The following is a 16,373-nucleotide window of genomic DNA, read 5'->3' as shown; positions in this document are numbered from 1 at the left end:
CCACAATAGATGCTGCAAATCATTGCAACAGCTTTGTACTAGATCACTTAACTGACCCATGGCAACTCTTTGTACTAGATCACTTTGCTAATCAATACTTCCTGACTAACACTGGCTTAAATGTGGGCACCACCCTTAGGAAGAACCTGCCATTGGAGCTTCCTACCCTGGCTGTCAAGCTGCGAACTACATGCTGCAAATGACTCTCCAATAAACCATTACAGAACTGTCACATGCACCATCCACTTTGATCTCCACAAAAAATTTTCATGGCAGTTTTTAGTTGCAGATGTTCACGAGCCAATCTTAGGCATAGATGTCCTCACAAAGCACACAGACTGGCACCCAACAGACTAAAATATTCCAAACTACATATTAATGGACTACTGCAAACTGGCACCATTCATTAGTCTGACAGTCTGTGGGCTTTGTCCATACATCTTGTTCTAAAAAACAAAAAGACTGAACATGTAGAATTCATGGCAATTATCAAGCTCTCAATGCTCGCATAGTCTCAAATAGCCATCCAATACTGAATATTCAAGATTTTACTGACACCTTTTGGTCCTTTCGTACTACTAGGATAGAAACCGGCCTGGCTCACGCCGGTCTGAACTCAGATCATTTAAGAATTCAAAGACCTAATCACTGGGCTGCGCACACAACTCATTTCTGAGACACTAATATTTTGGCATGATAATAAACAAATGTCAGTTTGGGATATCCTAACTAACAGGATGCACACACAACCCTGTATGAACAACCCTGCACAAACAACTCATCCGTTAGCCTCCATGACCTAGAATTCATCTTGAATGGTCCTTGGCACGATTAATTTTACTGATTTCACTTACCTCATGTGGCAGCACTGGCCTGCAGACATATATGTAGCAAGCATGACATGTTCAGATCCCTCAAACACAACAAGCATTTGACAAAATTAAACTCAGTTAACCACATGCTACAATATTATCTCATCCACTTGCAACAGTCAAACACTTCTGATGTAAATGACACAGTGATCAGAGCAGTGTTTCAGCGGACAGTAGCAGCTGAACATCAATCATTACATTTTTTCTCCCAGTATCTGACTCCCAGCGTAATTGGCCAGCTTGAGCTCTCTATATGCTGAAAGGTGCAGCATTTCAAGGATGACATTAAGCTCAGATAACTTACTGTTTATACTGACCAACGATCACTGGCAGATTCTATACATAATCCAGCAAAAGACTGCACTCCGTACTGTTCCCTACACCTGGATTACATTGCACAGTTCACAGTTGATATCAGCATCTCAAAGGGGCAGACAACATCATTGCTGATTGCCTCTCACAAGTACACACACTTTCAGTTGACGCAGTTACGCTGAGTTAGCCAAGGCACAACAACGTGATGCACAAACATGCAACTTCCTACTAGGTACCACATCATTCTGGGTTCCTCCTCACAAGTCTGACATGATGTTTTGCAAACACCTCTTCCAGTCACTGGTCTTACTCAATATGCATAAATTTAGTTTTGACAGCTTGCACAGCTGTTACATCCAAAAGTAAGCTCCATGATTAAACTAGCCACTGATGATTTAGTTAAGCCAAATGCACAATATGACTGCAGATTGTGAACACAGACTTCCACAGCTTGCCTATGCTGCAAGGTTGGGTAACATGCACAGCCACCACTCGTTTGATACAATATACCTAAAGGCCATTTCCAACACGCCCATCTTGATCTGCTCAGCTGTCTCCCAGAGTCAGACTGCTTCCGATACATTCTCTCTGCCACTGACCATGTTATTTGCTGGGCTGAAGCCACACCCTTGCCAGACATTGTAGTCAAGACAACAGCAAGAGTGTTTGTCAACTTGTAGATCTCAAGTTTCAGCTACCCAAACTCTACCACTACTGACCAGGCTCACCAATGTGAACCTGCACTATTCTCTGGACTCTATAATCTTTGCAGTGTCTAGTGCTACTGGACCACGGTTTATCATCCACAAAGTAATGATTTAGTGGTACACTGGCACTGGATGGTTATGGCAGTCTGTGTGTGGTACGGCTGCCACTTAACAGAATATTTACTTTGGGTGCTATTAGGCATATGCTCCACATACAAAAGTGGTCTTTGCACCTCGTTAACAAAGATTCTTTCTACATCTACATCTACATCCATACTCCGAAAGCCACCTGACAGTGTGTGGCGGAGGGTACTTTGAGTACCTTGATCAGTTCTCCCTTCTATTCCAGTCTCGTATTGTTCGTGGAAAGATGATCAACTGCTCACTCTACCACCAAACTTCATTTCACTGGTGCAACGCCACAGCTCCTTGCTCTCATCAGTGCAGTGAAACACCATATCATGTGGCTCAGAACGACTACCACAGGCACACAGCTTGTCGAAAATTTTTATACACAAAGTCTTAGCTGACTGATTTCACTGTGTTGCAGGATGCCACCATTCAACCTGTACTACAGCCATCATACCCTAGTCCTCACAAAGTTCTCACACAAGGAGCTAACATCTTCAAAATTTTGGTACCTGGAAAGCCTACCATTGTGCCATTAAACCACATTAAACCTGAAACCTGCCTGGATTTTCCATGAAACCACCAATACAGCTACGCAGAGGCTGTCCGGACTAATGTCAGCCCAAGGTACCAGCTCCAGATACTTCGAACATGACAACATGTTCATAGTCACACTCTACATGCAGCAATTCCCACAGGATGATATGCAAGTGAAACAGGTGGACAAATTTATTGTCGTCAAAGGACAGCAAGAAGAACACCAAGTAGACAAGGGGCCTATTTCCAGTTACAAACTTTACAGTGACAGAGAACCAGTTGTGATTACATTGAGATTACCAGACGACAGGTTTGTTACCATCACAGCTCACCACAGCCCTGAGATTACAACAATAACCTCCTAACATGCAAGCAGAGCCTGACGTCACTTAACTCACTACCCAGTCACCTCTGCAGTCCAGCACCCCACTCCCACAAATCAATACAGATCAACAATACTACGATTCCCCCACTGCACCCCACTTATTTTAACCAATAATCACTTTTATTGAAATGAGGCAGGGATCATGACAGCATGTCATTTTCCCTCTCTTTTTGAACAAGACATGGTTCAGTCATGCGTAGTGTAACAGTGATCCACAGCACGACTGGTCTCCCACGAGATTCCACACACTTGGGATAGGGGAGAGAGGGGGTGTTGCTTTGTGGAGACACCCCATCAGTAGTGAGAGAATAAGACTCTTTGGTCAGTGAATGAACTCCCGCAAGAAAATTATCCTGGTATTTTCAGTTCACTGTGGACAATTGTTTAGTTCAGACATTAAAGGTGTATCTCTGTATTGTATTATAACAGCCTAAATCTGCATCTCTCTGCAAGCACTCCCACTAGATTCCATGTATCGGGATCTTTTCATTAGCACAACTTTCATAAAAATTATATACACTGGAAGATATTTATGTATATGCCACACAGTTATGAAGGTAGAACAAATATCAGAAAAAAATAGTTATTATCAGGAGCTGTGATCATAACATATGGAGTAATTCCATCTTGCTATGTCTCAGGATGAAAAGAGTAAGCATGTTCAAGTAGGTTGCAGTAGTTATTCAGACATGAAGATGTTTGTACGGGATACACTATCATTGAGAGCTGCACCAGGCCACTCTTTGGAATGAAGATAACAACATAACAACAACAAAAATGAAAATGTCAATGAAAGATAAACAATAACATTTAAAAAAACTTATAAAATACTTCACAGGGGATGAGAACTTAGTCATAATGTAATAGTTTATAGGAAGGGCATCCACTGCCAAATTTTTGTTGAATAAAAACCACTGCAGTTTGTCCACTTGACCTATTTGTTCACAGGTTCCAGTTCCACTGCCCCATTTTATTACATGCAAAATTTTCTCAAATTTTAAAGAAGGGGTCAAGATTGGACTGTAAAAGTGGCTTAACCACAATAGTGGAAGTTTTAAGTAGTTGAAAATCCAGGATGGAATAATGACAATATAATGAAAAGGACAGATTACTACTCAGCATATAATGGAGAGGTTGAGTTGGAGATAGTCACAACAAAAAGATGCTAAACAAGTGAACCTTTGGCCAAAAAGCTTTCATCTAATGTAGACAACACACATTATATATATATATATATATATATATATATATATATATATATATATATATATATAGGGTGTACATAAAGTCTGGGAACGCTTTCAATTATTTATTGAACAAGAACCAAACATTGTAAAGATATCATACATATGTCATTTTGAAGAGAAACCCTGAAAGTTGGTTGTTGTTCCCCCCAATCCCTTGCCTCATGGCTCACATACCTTTAATGGATCTAGATGCAAGACTTGTCCAATACATATTCTCACCACCACATACTCCAGCCTGGCCACATGCATAATCTATCCTACCACAGGCAGGGCAAACTGTAAAAGCAGTCATGTGATCTACAAGCCAAGCTGCAATCACTCTGATGCATTCTGCGTGGGCATGGCAGCCACCAAGCTCTCTGTCTGCATGAAAGGCCATGGATTGACTGTGGCCAAGAAACACCTAGACCTCTCCGACAAGCACACTGCCCAACAGAACATCCTCCACTTCAATGACTAATTCACAGCCTGCACCATCTGGATCCTTCCTTCCAACATCAGCTTTTCTGAACTGCACAGGTGGGAACTCTCTCAGCAATATATCCTACATTCTAATCAACCCCATGGCCTCAACCTTTATAGTCATGTCCTTCACCCACATATACCCCACCCTGCTTCCACTGCATCACTACACAACCTTCTATTCCAATGCACCCACTGTCTTTTTACATATCTCTTTTTCTGCTCCCTTCCCCTCCCCCTCCCTCTTCTGCCCTCCAACTAACCTCTCAACTGCACCTATCTGCCTTACACTCTTCCTACCATGTTCCTGTATGCTCCCATAAACAGCACATTACTGCCTCTTCTCCTACCCTGCTATCCCTCTCTTCCCCGCCCCAGTCTTCTGCTTACCACCATCATATAGATTGCTTCTCTGATCTGGTGCAGTTACTCACAGTCTGGAATCACACGCAGAGATAGTCGTGATGCATGTACAAGCTGTGCTTGCATGAATGTGTCAATATGTTGCCTACTTTAGTTAAAGGTCTTTGGCTCAATGCTCACTTATTTGGCAGTTTTTCTCTTGTGCCTGTCTGTGAGTCAACAGCTCTAGCAATCTATCCTGTTCATAATTTTGTAGTTTTCCACCCCAGAGCTTCCATTGTTTGAGTTTGCCTAACTACTTTTCTTCTACCCTGTAACTCAGTATTCTTTCCTTTGTTACTATTTTCTAATGCATTACTTTACTCAGTGTCCATCCTTTACTTTCTCTTCTTTCCTGTGTTTTACACATCACCTTCCAAACCCCACCACATGCTTTATCTTATGAGCCACACTGCATCAATTGTCTCATCTGTGCACCACACACACCTACTTGACCATGCCAATTGTTGGTGCAGTATCTCATGTCTCACATTACTCCCTCCACCACCATTACTCCTAGACCATCAAATTTATCACTCTTCCTGCCCCACTCTTGCACATCTTCATGTGTTATTTTCTGTACCTTCTTGTGCAACATGAACTTTTAGCTCTTCCCACCAATGTGAGCCCCCCCCCCCCCCCCAAAGCCTGCCACTTCAGTATGCACATACTGACCTCACCCAATCCAGTCACATCTGCTGCCCCCATTCTTCACACATATCAGCCCACTGACCTGCACCCCACATTATAGTCTATTTATTTAATCTTATCTTTGATCTCATTGTGTTTTCATGTCTATTTCAGTTTGTTTATGCTTTTCACTTTTGGTCCTAGTCCCTCAGGTTTCACAGTTTTTCCCCATGCATCATCCATGTTGTCCTTTTCATGATTTTTTGTACAATTTCTTCACATGTTTTCTGAGTTATTTATATATTGTAGTGTGTTTTTATCCTCTACCATGGATTCTTGCTCTTTTCCTCTGCATCAATACAGAAAAGTTTCCTTATCCCTAGCCAGAACCCAATCCCACATACTGTTTCTGTGTTGTTGTCTTGCTCAAGGAATCCCCCCAAATGACCTTACCATCAAATTACCCATCTCCAGCTGTAAACCCTCCTTCCACAGTGACCTCCATCTCTTCATATTACAAAAGCCCTTAGTCCTCACAACCTAGTCCTGTAAAACCATGTAAATCAGGCCAAATCATACTTGCAATACCTCACCACCTCATTCCCAAATCCCACAACATGCGAGCTATCCTTACATCTGTAGAAAGAACTGCATTCCACCACCTAAAAATAGGCCCTGATCTTATAATCATACCTGCAGACAAATTCTTCACCACTGTTGTTTTGAACAGCAATGATCACCTGGTAGAAGGACTCTGCCAGCTGTCAGATTCATCATCTACAAATCCTGTCACAGTGACCCCATTCCACAAATCCAACAAGGTCTCCAGACTCTCCTCAAATCCTTATGCCAATCCCAGTATCTCTCTCTCTCTCTCTCTCTCTCTCTCTCTCTCTCTCTCTCTCTCTCTACCACTTCCTGCACTTCTATCTTCTACATGCTTCCTAAAGTCTGTAAACTGAGCCACCCAGTATGCCCCATTGTGGTCAGTTACTGGCTCCCATTGACAGAATCTCTGCTCTTGCAGACACTCACCTTCAGCCTATTACTTACGACCTACCCCCCTACACAAAAGACACCAACAATTTTGACCACTAACTCTTCACAGTTCCTGCTTCTTTACCACACAGTGTCCTACACATCACTATTGATGCTATCTCCTGTTACACTAACATTCCTAATGCCTATGACCTTGCCACTGTTAAACACTACCTTTCCCTGTGCCCAATGGATTTCAGACTTATAACCTCCTTCCTGGTCACCAAGACCAACTACATCCTCACCCACAATTACCTCTCCTCTGAAGGCATCACCTACAAACAAATCCACAGTATGGCAATCGACACTAGCATGGCATCATGTTATGCCAACCTAATCATGGGCCATCTAGCAGAATCCTTCCTAACCACTCAGAATCCCAAATTCCTCACCTAATTCAGGTCCACTGATGGCCTCTTTGTGATCTGGATGAGGGTGAGGATACCCCATCCACATTCCCTCACTGCACCTCAACATATTCACATTACCCAGTCCTCAAAACAAGCCACTTTCCTCAATGTTGACCTCCACTTCCAAGATGGCTACATCAGTACCTCCATCTGTATCAAACCTGCCAACCAACAGCAAAACCTCCACTTTGACAGCTCCCACCCATTCCAGACCAAGATGTCCCTTCCACACAGCCTAGCAACGCATGGCTGTCACATCTGTAATGACAAACAGCCCTCCTCCAAATATACCAAGGATCTCATGGAAGCCTCCGCAGTCTGAAATTACCCTCCCAACATTGTACCGAAATAAGATTTCCCATGCCTCATCCCTCCAGTCAGTCATCATTACCAAAGTCCCACCATTCAACCACAAAGGAGTGTTCCCCTCATGATTCAGCACCACCTAGGAGCACATTTTTCACCCGAGTTTCAACTGCCTCTCATCATGCCTTGAAATTAGGAATATCCTACCCACTTTTCTGCCCATCACTACCACAATGGTGCCCACCGAGTCTATACATTATCCTCATCCATTCCTACTCCACCTCTGCTCCCAACCCCTTGCCTCATATCCCTGTAATAGACCCAGATGCAAGACCTTCCTGCTCCCACCACCACCACCACCACCACCACCACCACCACCACCACCTATTCCAGCCCGCTGACAAGCATCACCTATCCTATAAAAGGTCATGTCATCTACAAGCAAAGCAGTAACTACTTTGCTGCATTCTACATGGGTATGACAACCAACAAGCTCTCTTTCCACATGAATGTTCAGCAACAAACTGTGGCCAAGAAATACCTGGCCACCCAGTTGCTGAGTAAGACTGCTCTTTCTGGATCCTGCCTACCAATACCAGCTTTCTAACATTAGGGAACTCTCCCTGCAATATAGCCTACATTCCTGTAAATCTCCTGGCCTCAACCTTCGTTAGTCACTGTCCTTCACTCACATTTTCCCTTCCCCACTGCCCCTCCAGCACTACATAGCCTACTAATACACCAATGCACCCACAGTCCTTTTACATCTCTCTTCTTCTGCTCCCTTCCCCCCTGACCTCCCCCATTCCATCTAACCTCCTGAGAGCAACTAACTGCCCTACCCCGTCCCACCACGTCCCTGTATGCTCCCACATACAGCACTTTACTGCCCCCACTCCTACCCTGCTATCTGCCCCCCCCCCCCCCCCCAATTCCCTGCCTCAGCCGCCTCCTTTCTCCCAACACCCAAACTGCTTCTCCCATAAAGCGCGGTCGCTCACCGTCCAGCCTCAGTGGTCAGAGACTGTGGCCATGCGTGTGTGCGAGTTGTGCTTGTTTGAGTGTGCATGTTGTCTAATTCAGAAGGAGGTCTTTTAGCCAAAAGCTTACTCATTTAGTGGTATTCTTGTTGTGCCTGCCTGCAACTTTACATCTCCACTATCTGGCAAGTAGTAATCTATCATTTTCATAATACTGTCATAATGTAAGTATTCAGCCTTGTGAACACTTTTTATCACTGTGATATGGTCTTTGTGTAATATCATTCATGATCTCTTTCGTCTTTCACCTGATGATGTATTTTAAATTACGAACCTGGTCATGCTTTCAGCAAAAAATTTACAACAGCTGCAGTTTATACTTTACATTTTAATCATAATGGGAGACTGGAATAGAGAACAGAACATGATTTGAAGTTTTGGTCTAGACAAGTGAAATGGGAGAGTAAAAAGATTGATGGAATTATGTGTTGGGAATGAGTGAGTTGTTGAAGAAAAAACATTTTGAGAACCCCTAGAAAAGGAAGTATAAGGGGAATATTGCAACAAATCTAAGAATATAACTCTTAAACTATAGTTTGGTAAAAGATACATGCAGTGCTAGTTGAAATTCATAAATGTGACAAGGAACCAGGTGGAACAGGAACCTAAGAAAGTTGAAAGCACTAAAAAGTCCAACTACCTTGCAAAAACATGTGACAAAAGAAATAATCATTGCTTCATAGGTTATTGATTTTGAAGATTGATGGAATGGCCCTAAAAGAGTTATAGTAAATGCAGCAGAAAAATTAAAAAGGTTTCAAAAGGCAAAAAAGAGGCAGCTGTGGGTAGCAAATAAGCTACTAGAATTAATAAAAAAACTAAAAATATAAAACTGTTGAAAGTAAACAGCAACAGTATAGTTCACTCAGAAATGAAGTTCCCTACAGTTAGTTAGTTAGTTTCATTATTTCCATGATAATTTGTAATGATATGGAATGAGTCATCACAAATTATTTTATAAATTTCCTTTCATGCTGATCGTTTACAAGTGGTTTTACAGATGTGAGTTAGTAATTCGTATCCACTTCCTTTTACACACTACATTACATTAAATTCTTGTGATGAATAAAAGGAATTGTCAAGGAGAAGCTTTTTCAGTTTATTTTCAAATTTTACTTTGCTGGTTGTCAGACATTTTATGTCACTGGTTAACTGGCCAAAAATTTAGGTTTCGGCAATGTACATCCCTTTTTGTGCTAAAGACATCCTTCATGTGGTGTAATGAAAGTAATTTTTTGCTTCTGGTATTGTAATTAGGTACATCAGTGTTTGTTTTTAACTGCAGTGGATTATTTTCAACGAACTTCATGAGGCAATAAATATTCTGTGAAGTAGTAGTCAAAATATCTAAATCCTTAAACATATGTCTACAAGGTGATTGTGGGTGAGAACCACATAATAGTCTTACAGCACATTTTTGTAATGAAGGCTTTCTTTCTTAAACATGAATTACTGCAGAATGTTACTCCATACAACATTATTAAATGAAAATATGCAAAATATGTCAACTTAATGCTTTGTCTCCCTCTAAGACCTGTAACGATTCTAAGTACAAATGTGGCTGGACTAAGTTGTTTTTAGGAGTTCCTAATGTGCTTTATTGCAATTTAAATTGCCACCTAAGAATACTGAAGTTTCCATCCTATTTATTAATTCCTCACAACATGTTACACTTCTCATTGGTGTAGTACCCCCAGATGTGCAGAACTGATTACACTGTATCTTTTTACAATGGCAGGTGTGACCATTCACAGAAAACCAGCTGGCCAGAGTGGCCGTGCGGTTCTACGCGCTACAGTCTGGAGCCGGGCGCCCGCTACGGTCGCAGGTTTGAATCCTGCCTTGGGCATGGATGTGTGTGATGTCCTTAGGTTAGTTAGGTTTAATTCATTCTAAGTTCTAGGCGACTGATGACCTCAGAAGTTAAGTCGCATAGTGCTCAGAGCCATTTGAACCATTTTTGAACAGAAAACCAGTCAATTACACTTCGAAGAGCATTATTACCACTTCTTCTGTTGCTGTAAGCATGCTTGGACTGATTACAATACTAGTGAAAGCCACAAAAAGACTTAGTTCTGCTTGTTGTATATTAGAGGAAGATCGTTTACATACATGAGGAACAATAGTGGGCCTAGGATTGGATCTTGAGATCCCCACATGTGATTTCTCTCCAGTCAAAATAATGGTTCAAATGGCTCTGAGCACTATGGGACTTAACTTCTGAGGTCAAAATAATGTTCACACACTACATTGGTACAGCTTTCTGCATTTTTTGGTTAGATATGATACTATCCCTTGGTTGGCTATACCATCAATCCCATAAAATCTTAGTTTAACAAGAATAATGTTGTGATTCACACAGTCAGATACCTTAGATAGGTCACAGAGACTACCAACCAGTGCTGTTTCATTATTTGATGTTTGTAAAATCTAGTGATTGAACATGCAACTGGCATTCTCAGTAGAGAAACTCTTCTGAAATCCAAACTGTGATTTACTGAGGATACTATTTCAGTAGTGAAACAGGTTTGTAGTTATTGACATCTCCCTTATCACCTCTTTTACAGAGGGGTTTAACAATGACATATTTCGGTCTCTCTAGAAAAATGCCTTGAGTAAGACATGCATTATGCATTTAAAATAAGAATGGACTTATTGTGTGGGAGTAAATCTTATTGTAAACACCATCAAATCCACACAAGCTTTCATTTTTGAGAGAATATATATTTCTCTTAATTTCAGAAGGAGAAGTTGGCAATGCTTTCATATAACTGAACTTTATGAAAGTTGGTTAACATATTGCTGTGATTTTTCTCTTGAACTGTTTGTCTCCATATTTTTTCCAATCTCTTAAGAAATGATTATTAAGGACATTTACACCCTGTGACTCATCATTTATAGCCCTTTAATTTACTTCAATAGTGATGCTATCCTGTTCTTTGACCAAATGTCCTGTCTCTCATTTCTTTTACATTCCATATAGCCTGCATGTTGTTAGAATTACTGATTTCTGGCAATGTGTACGTTTCTTGATTTCATTTATAACTTTTCTTAGTAATTCTGAGAAGTAATGAATATAGAAAAGCTAGAGAAAAACAAAGAACATTCATACATCATCAGACAGATACAAAATTGACATAGGGTAACATAACACTGAACACAGACTAATAAACTACACTTTCAGAAGCACAGAACAAAGAAGACAATGATCAGAAATAAGCAAGTGGGTAATGGAGGAAAAAAAATAAAGATATCTATAGTGCTTTTGGAGGCTTTATAGTTGCCTATAATAAATTTGTCCAGTTGAAAATGAGGATACAGTGCAAAATTATGCTGGGGTCAAACAATCATTATCCCTGAATTTTAAGAATTTTTGCACTAACTCATAAGGAAAAGTATTGATTAAATACCTGCAGAACCCAAATTCACCAGCCCCAATGAACAAAGCACAAATTGTGCAAACTAAGGAATGAAATTTTCTACTGGATTTTCTACAATGCTTAATTATTATGCTTCTGAAAAAAGCAGGATAACAGGACATGCATTAAGACTTTAAGGAATAACTTCCACGGTACCTGCCTGAGGGAGTTGTAGAGGGTAAAATCTGTAGAGAAAGGTGGAAAGTCAGGTATTGGAATATATCCAATAAATAACTGAGGACTTTGAGTATATGCTGCTATGAGAGGAAGCAGGTGGCACAGAAGTGGATTTCAGGCAGGGTCACATTAAACCAAAAAGTAAATATATAAAATAAAAATAAGGTGGCTTTTGACAATGCGTAATGGAATAAAATGTTTTCACTCTTTCTGAAGCACAGAATTAATTATTGTGACAAAGGGATAAATTATTCTCTCTTATGCCTAGCAGAATGAAGTAGGCCTAGTTAGACTGGCAGAATTTTAGAGGTGACCGAAACAGTGAAGCTGTTAGACAAGCTTATTCACTGTTACATTTAATTTGTACACTGAAGGGGCAGTAATGAAAATAAGGACTGTCATGAACTGGGAAAGGTTTCTCGTGGACAAAAAATTAGCACATATGGTTTACTAATGACATAGTAGTGGTCACAAAAACTGAACAGAAATTGAATTAGGCCTTTCATGATCTGAAACAAGTGCTAGCTGATGACTATATTGAGTGTATAAACAAAAGAAAAGTAAGGCAATGGTCAGAAAGTGGACATGCTGGATGTTGAACATTAAATTTGGACAGGAAGATGAGAATGGATTTTGCAATTTTGGAAGTAAAACAGATAAAGAAAGGAGATGCAAGGATTATGTATTAGAAAGGAGTGTAAAGGGCATAAGGGTTTTCTATAAAAATAAACAGCTACTAACAACAAAAATATGAATCTTGTGACCAGAGAATATTATTAATTACTGAGGAGGAGATTAGTATCCCATCAACAATGAGGTCATCAGAGAGAGAGAGAGAGAGAGAGAGAGAGAGAGAGAGAGAGAGAGAGAGAGAGAGTGTGTGTACAATCTTGGATTAAGCAAGGATGGAGAAGGAAAGTGGCCCTGTCCTTTCAAAGGAACCATCCTGGCATTTGCCTTATGTAATTTAGGGAAATCACAGAAAACCAAATCAGGATGGCTGCACTCAGGTTTGAACTGTCATCCTTCCGAATGTGAGTCGTGTGTGCTAACCACAAGGTTTACTCAACTGCTGTGTAACAGTTAACCAAACTTGTGCTAAACAGCTTGCAGTGCCTAGTTTGCATCACATCAATTATTTGCTATAACCAGAACAACTAACCCTCAAATTTATGACATACCAATTTTATTAATCTAGTTTTTAGATTCACATGAGAGATGTGGTTTTGATGTGAATAGCCATAATATGGAGCACTAAAGATAAAGTGAGGATGTATGCACATGCTCAGTTCTGACTGTAATACTACAGTTATTGACTTACTCTTCTCAAGTTCCCAGCTGCCAGACCTTTAATTAAACATAAAATAGAATAAAAAATTCAAGGAAACAGAGACAGAGACAGACAGACAGAAACAAAGACAGAGACCAGAGATTACTCACATACCACAATTGATCTCGTCTGTGAAATCCCAGCAGTCAACAACTCCATCACACAATTTTCGAGTGGAAAATTGTGTTTTTAAGTAATCAGCACAAGTACACTGCTTCTCATCAGCTCCATCACTGCAGTCAACGAGCTGATTGCAGCGAGACATTTGAGAGATACACTCTCCATCCCCACATTGGAAGCTGTAGTTTCTGGGACAAGCTGTAGAAGATTTACAGTTAAGTTCCAAAATGACATAATGAAATTCATATGCTTCAAGTAATGAGCTGTGTAGTAAATTCCAAAGAAAATTATTTATATATTAAGATTTAATGGGCACCTCGCTATATTTTATAACTCAGCAAAGTAAACTATGTGTCTGGCCATGGTGGGGACTAACTTTGTGATTTGACTAGGTGTACCTATGTTCCATTTCAAGGAGTGCACATTGTTACCCCGTATTGTATGGAAAGTAACTGCGGAAAATGCTTGCAATTAATATCATTACATTTACTGATGATGATGATGATGATGATGAGGAGGAGGAGGAGGAGGAGGAGGAGGAGGAGGAGGAGGATGAAGTAGCGACTGCTGATAGAAAAGGCAACAAAACTTGGAAGTAAAATGCTAAATTTTTGTAAGTCAGTGGAGTGCAAACTACATAAAGAGGGAAGGGTACTGAGTGGCATCTGGATAAATGTGTTATTAGGCACTAATCTCTGTGATGTTATGAATATTACAAAGAAAAATCAACTTTGTGAAAGTATCCCAGCTTTTTCTGCACAGAAATTGACTTCATTGTTAGCAAGAAAACTCTCATGGAAATAATTCTATCTATGGAATATGGCTTTATAAGCTGCCAGAATAAATGAGTCATCACTTGTGCAAACAACACAACACCGTTTCAAAAGGTACATAATACATTAAATGTTTACAATGACATGCAGTATCTGAATTATAGTGTGTAGTGTTTTTTCCCCCAAACAAAATGCTCATTAACGCATATTACTCTATGAATAAATCTTCTCAAAGTGTGCAAAAAGTATCGCCCCATAAAAGTGCCAGTCAGTCTTTTATTATTGTGCTATGCATGGCATTAGCATATAGATTTACTATATGTTACAATGCTCCAGTTTAAAGAATACTGGAGTGTTCCCTACAGCTACTTTTTTCAGACATAAACACAACTGTGCTGCCACACTTGCCAGAGTTCCCGTTCACTTTTCCAGTTGACATATAATAGCATTTAAACACAAATCTATCTGTATCAGAAGCAGTTTATTGATATAATAATTAGTTATCTCCATCTGGGAGTACTGACTGTTGTTAAGTGTCATTATTTTAATAATTTCTAATAAAATTTTACTTACCTGTCTCACTATTGTTAACTTCAGTTTTCACATTAACTATTGTCGAAGCAGCCATTGAATTCTGCTGGTAGCTCCCATCTGTTGACACCTTGTTAAATGTCTTTGTCAACATAGAAAAAAGAGGTTGGTTGCCTCTGTCACTAGAGCTTGCAACTATTTGTGCTGACTGAGGTTCTTGTGTGATGGGTTGTACTGTGGTTGTTACTTTAGTTGCTGTAGAAGATTTGTTTACATATCCCTTTTTGTCTGATCCAGTCATATGAACTGTGGCAAATTTACTAATTTCATTTACAATTCTTTGTTCGTCATTAGTTGTATTAATTATTCGATCATAATAATTATAAGGTTCCTTTTCTGAATCCCCATTATGTTCAACACTTGTCTGGTAAGTGATATAATTGTTCGGGAATTTGGTTGCTGAATTGTTTCTTATTTCAACATACTCATTATTCCCATTAGAGTTACTAAATTTGGTTGAAACTTTGCTGATTGTGTAATTTATGTTGACAACAGTATTTCTAACAGTGCTGTCTGGTCTTAAATCTGTTTCATAAGTACCTATAGCTGAGAGGTCTGGAGCAGACTCTACTCCTGAACTCACTTTGTAATCTTTTTGCAATAGTGTTGATGAAGTGCTGTAAAGTGAAGTAGGTGATGCAGTAAGTGTAGTTCTGCTTGATATGTCTGAAAATATTTCTGTCTCATTGTTTCTGTTTCTTGTACGAGTTGTTGAGGAAGCGGAAAATAAATTATTTGTTAAATTTTGAGGTGTATCTTGTCGAATAATTTTCACGTTGTCATCTTGTTCTTGGACTTGAAAGCCATAGTTGTGCATCTTAGTCTGTCTTCTGTTTATAAATGTTTTACTCAATTTACTTCTTGATGCAAGTTCAGTTTCTGGAAGGATTATGGGAGTTATGCCATCACTTCTCTCTAGAGCAGGTGTTTCACTCAGCTGACTCTGCATTTCATGGTTACTTTTTGTAACAGATTCATTACTAGCAGCAATGTTTTCTGGCTGTTTTCTTGTATAGTCATGTCCTTGAGAAGAAAGTTTTGTGTGTGTTTGAATGGTAGGCCTTGCTATCCATCTTCCTGTGACTACTTCCTCCACATTACTCTTTTCTGAAGCTTGGTCATAGCTTGAATGCGAGTTTTTCAATTCTTTCAATACCTGACTCATTTTCAGTTCTTGTGTCACCCCACTGCCATTTTCAGCAAGGTGTGAATTTTCTGTAGTAGTAATATTTTTCAAGAGAGATGCCGTTATATTCTTTATGTCTTCAGTAGTAATTTTTGAATCCTTAAAATATTCTTGTACATGGTCAGCCACATACTTCCTTGCTTCAGTAAATAATGGGCTCTTCATCTGAGATTTTTCTTGAAGTGAATTCATAGGTGAAGCAGATGAGTTTGTCATATTCATTGTATTCTGCCCTCCATTAATATTATGGCTTACTGAGCCTATAGTGATGTCTAAGGTGGATAGTGATTCCATTGA

At 39.8% G+C, this 16,373-nt stretch overlaps 1 protein-coding gene across 1 annotated transcript in view; it reads right to left on the bottom strand.

The window, feature by feature from the left end:
- Positions 1–16,063, bottom strand: part of LOC126235814 (serine protease nudel-like) — a 65,477-nt gene extending 49,414 nt beyond the window's left edge. Inside the window, exons 1-2 of the mRNA XM_049944660.1 lie at positions 14,873–16,063; positions 13,521–13,724 (exon numbers count right to left, since the gene is read on the bottom strand). Of these exons, the coding sequence (XP_049800617.1) occupies positions 13,521–13,724; positions 14,873–16,055 (1,387 nt within the window). The 5' untranslated portion in view covers positions 16,056–16,063. The remainder of the gene's footprint in view (positions 1–13,520; positions 13,725–14,872) is intronic.
- Between the last annotated feature and the right edge of the window lie 310 nt (positions 16,064–16,373).

Source organism: Schistocerca nitens, chromosome 1, assembly GCF_023898315.1.
Source record: "Schistocerca nitens isolate TAMUIC-IGC-003100 chromosome 1, iqSchNite1.1, whole genome shotgun sequence".
In the NCBI taxonomy this organism is placed as follows: domain Eukaryota; kingdom Metazoa; phylum Arthropoda; class Insecta; order Orthoptera; family Acrididae; genus Schistocerca; species Schistocerca nitens.
The sequence above is the reverse complement of the archived record's forward strand: the minus strand, read 5'-3'. Positions and strand labels throughout refer to the sequence as shown.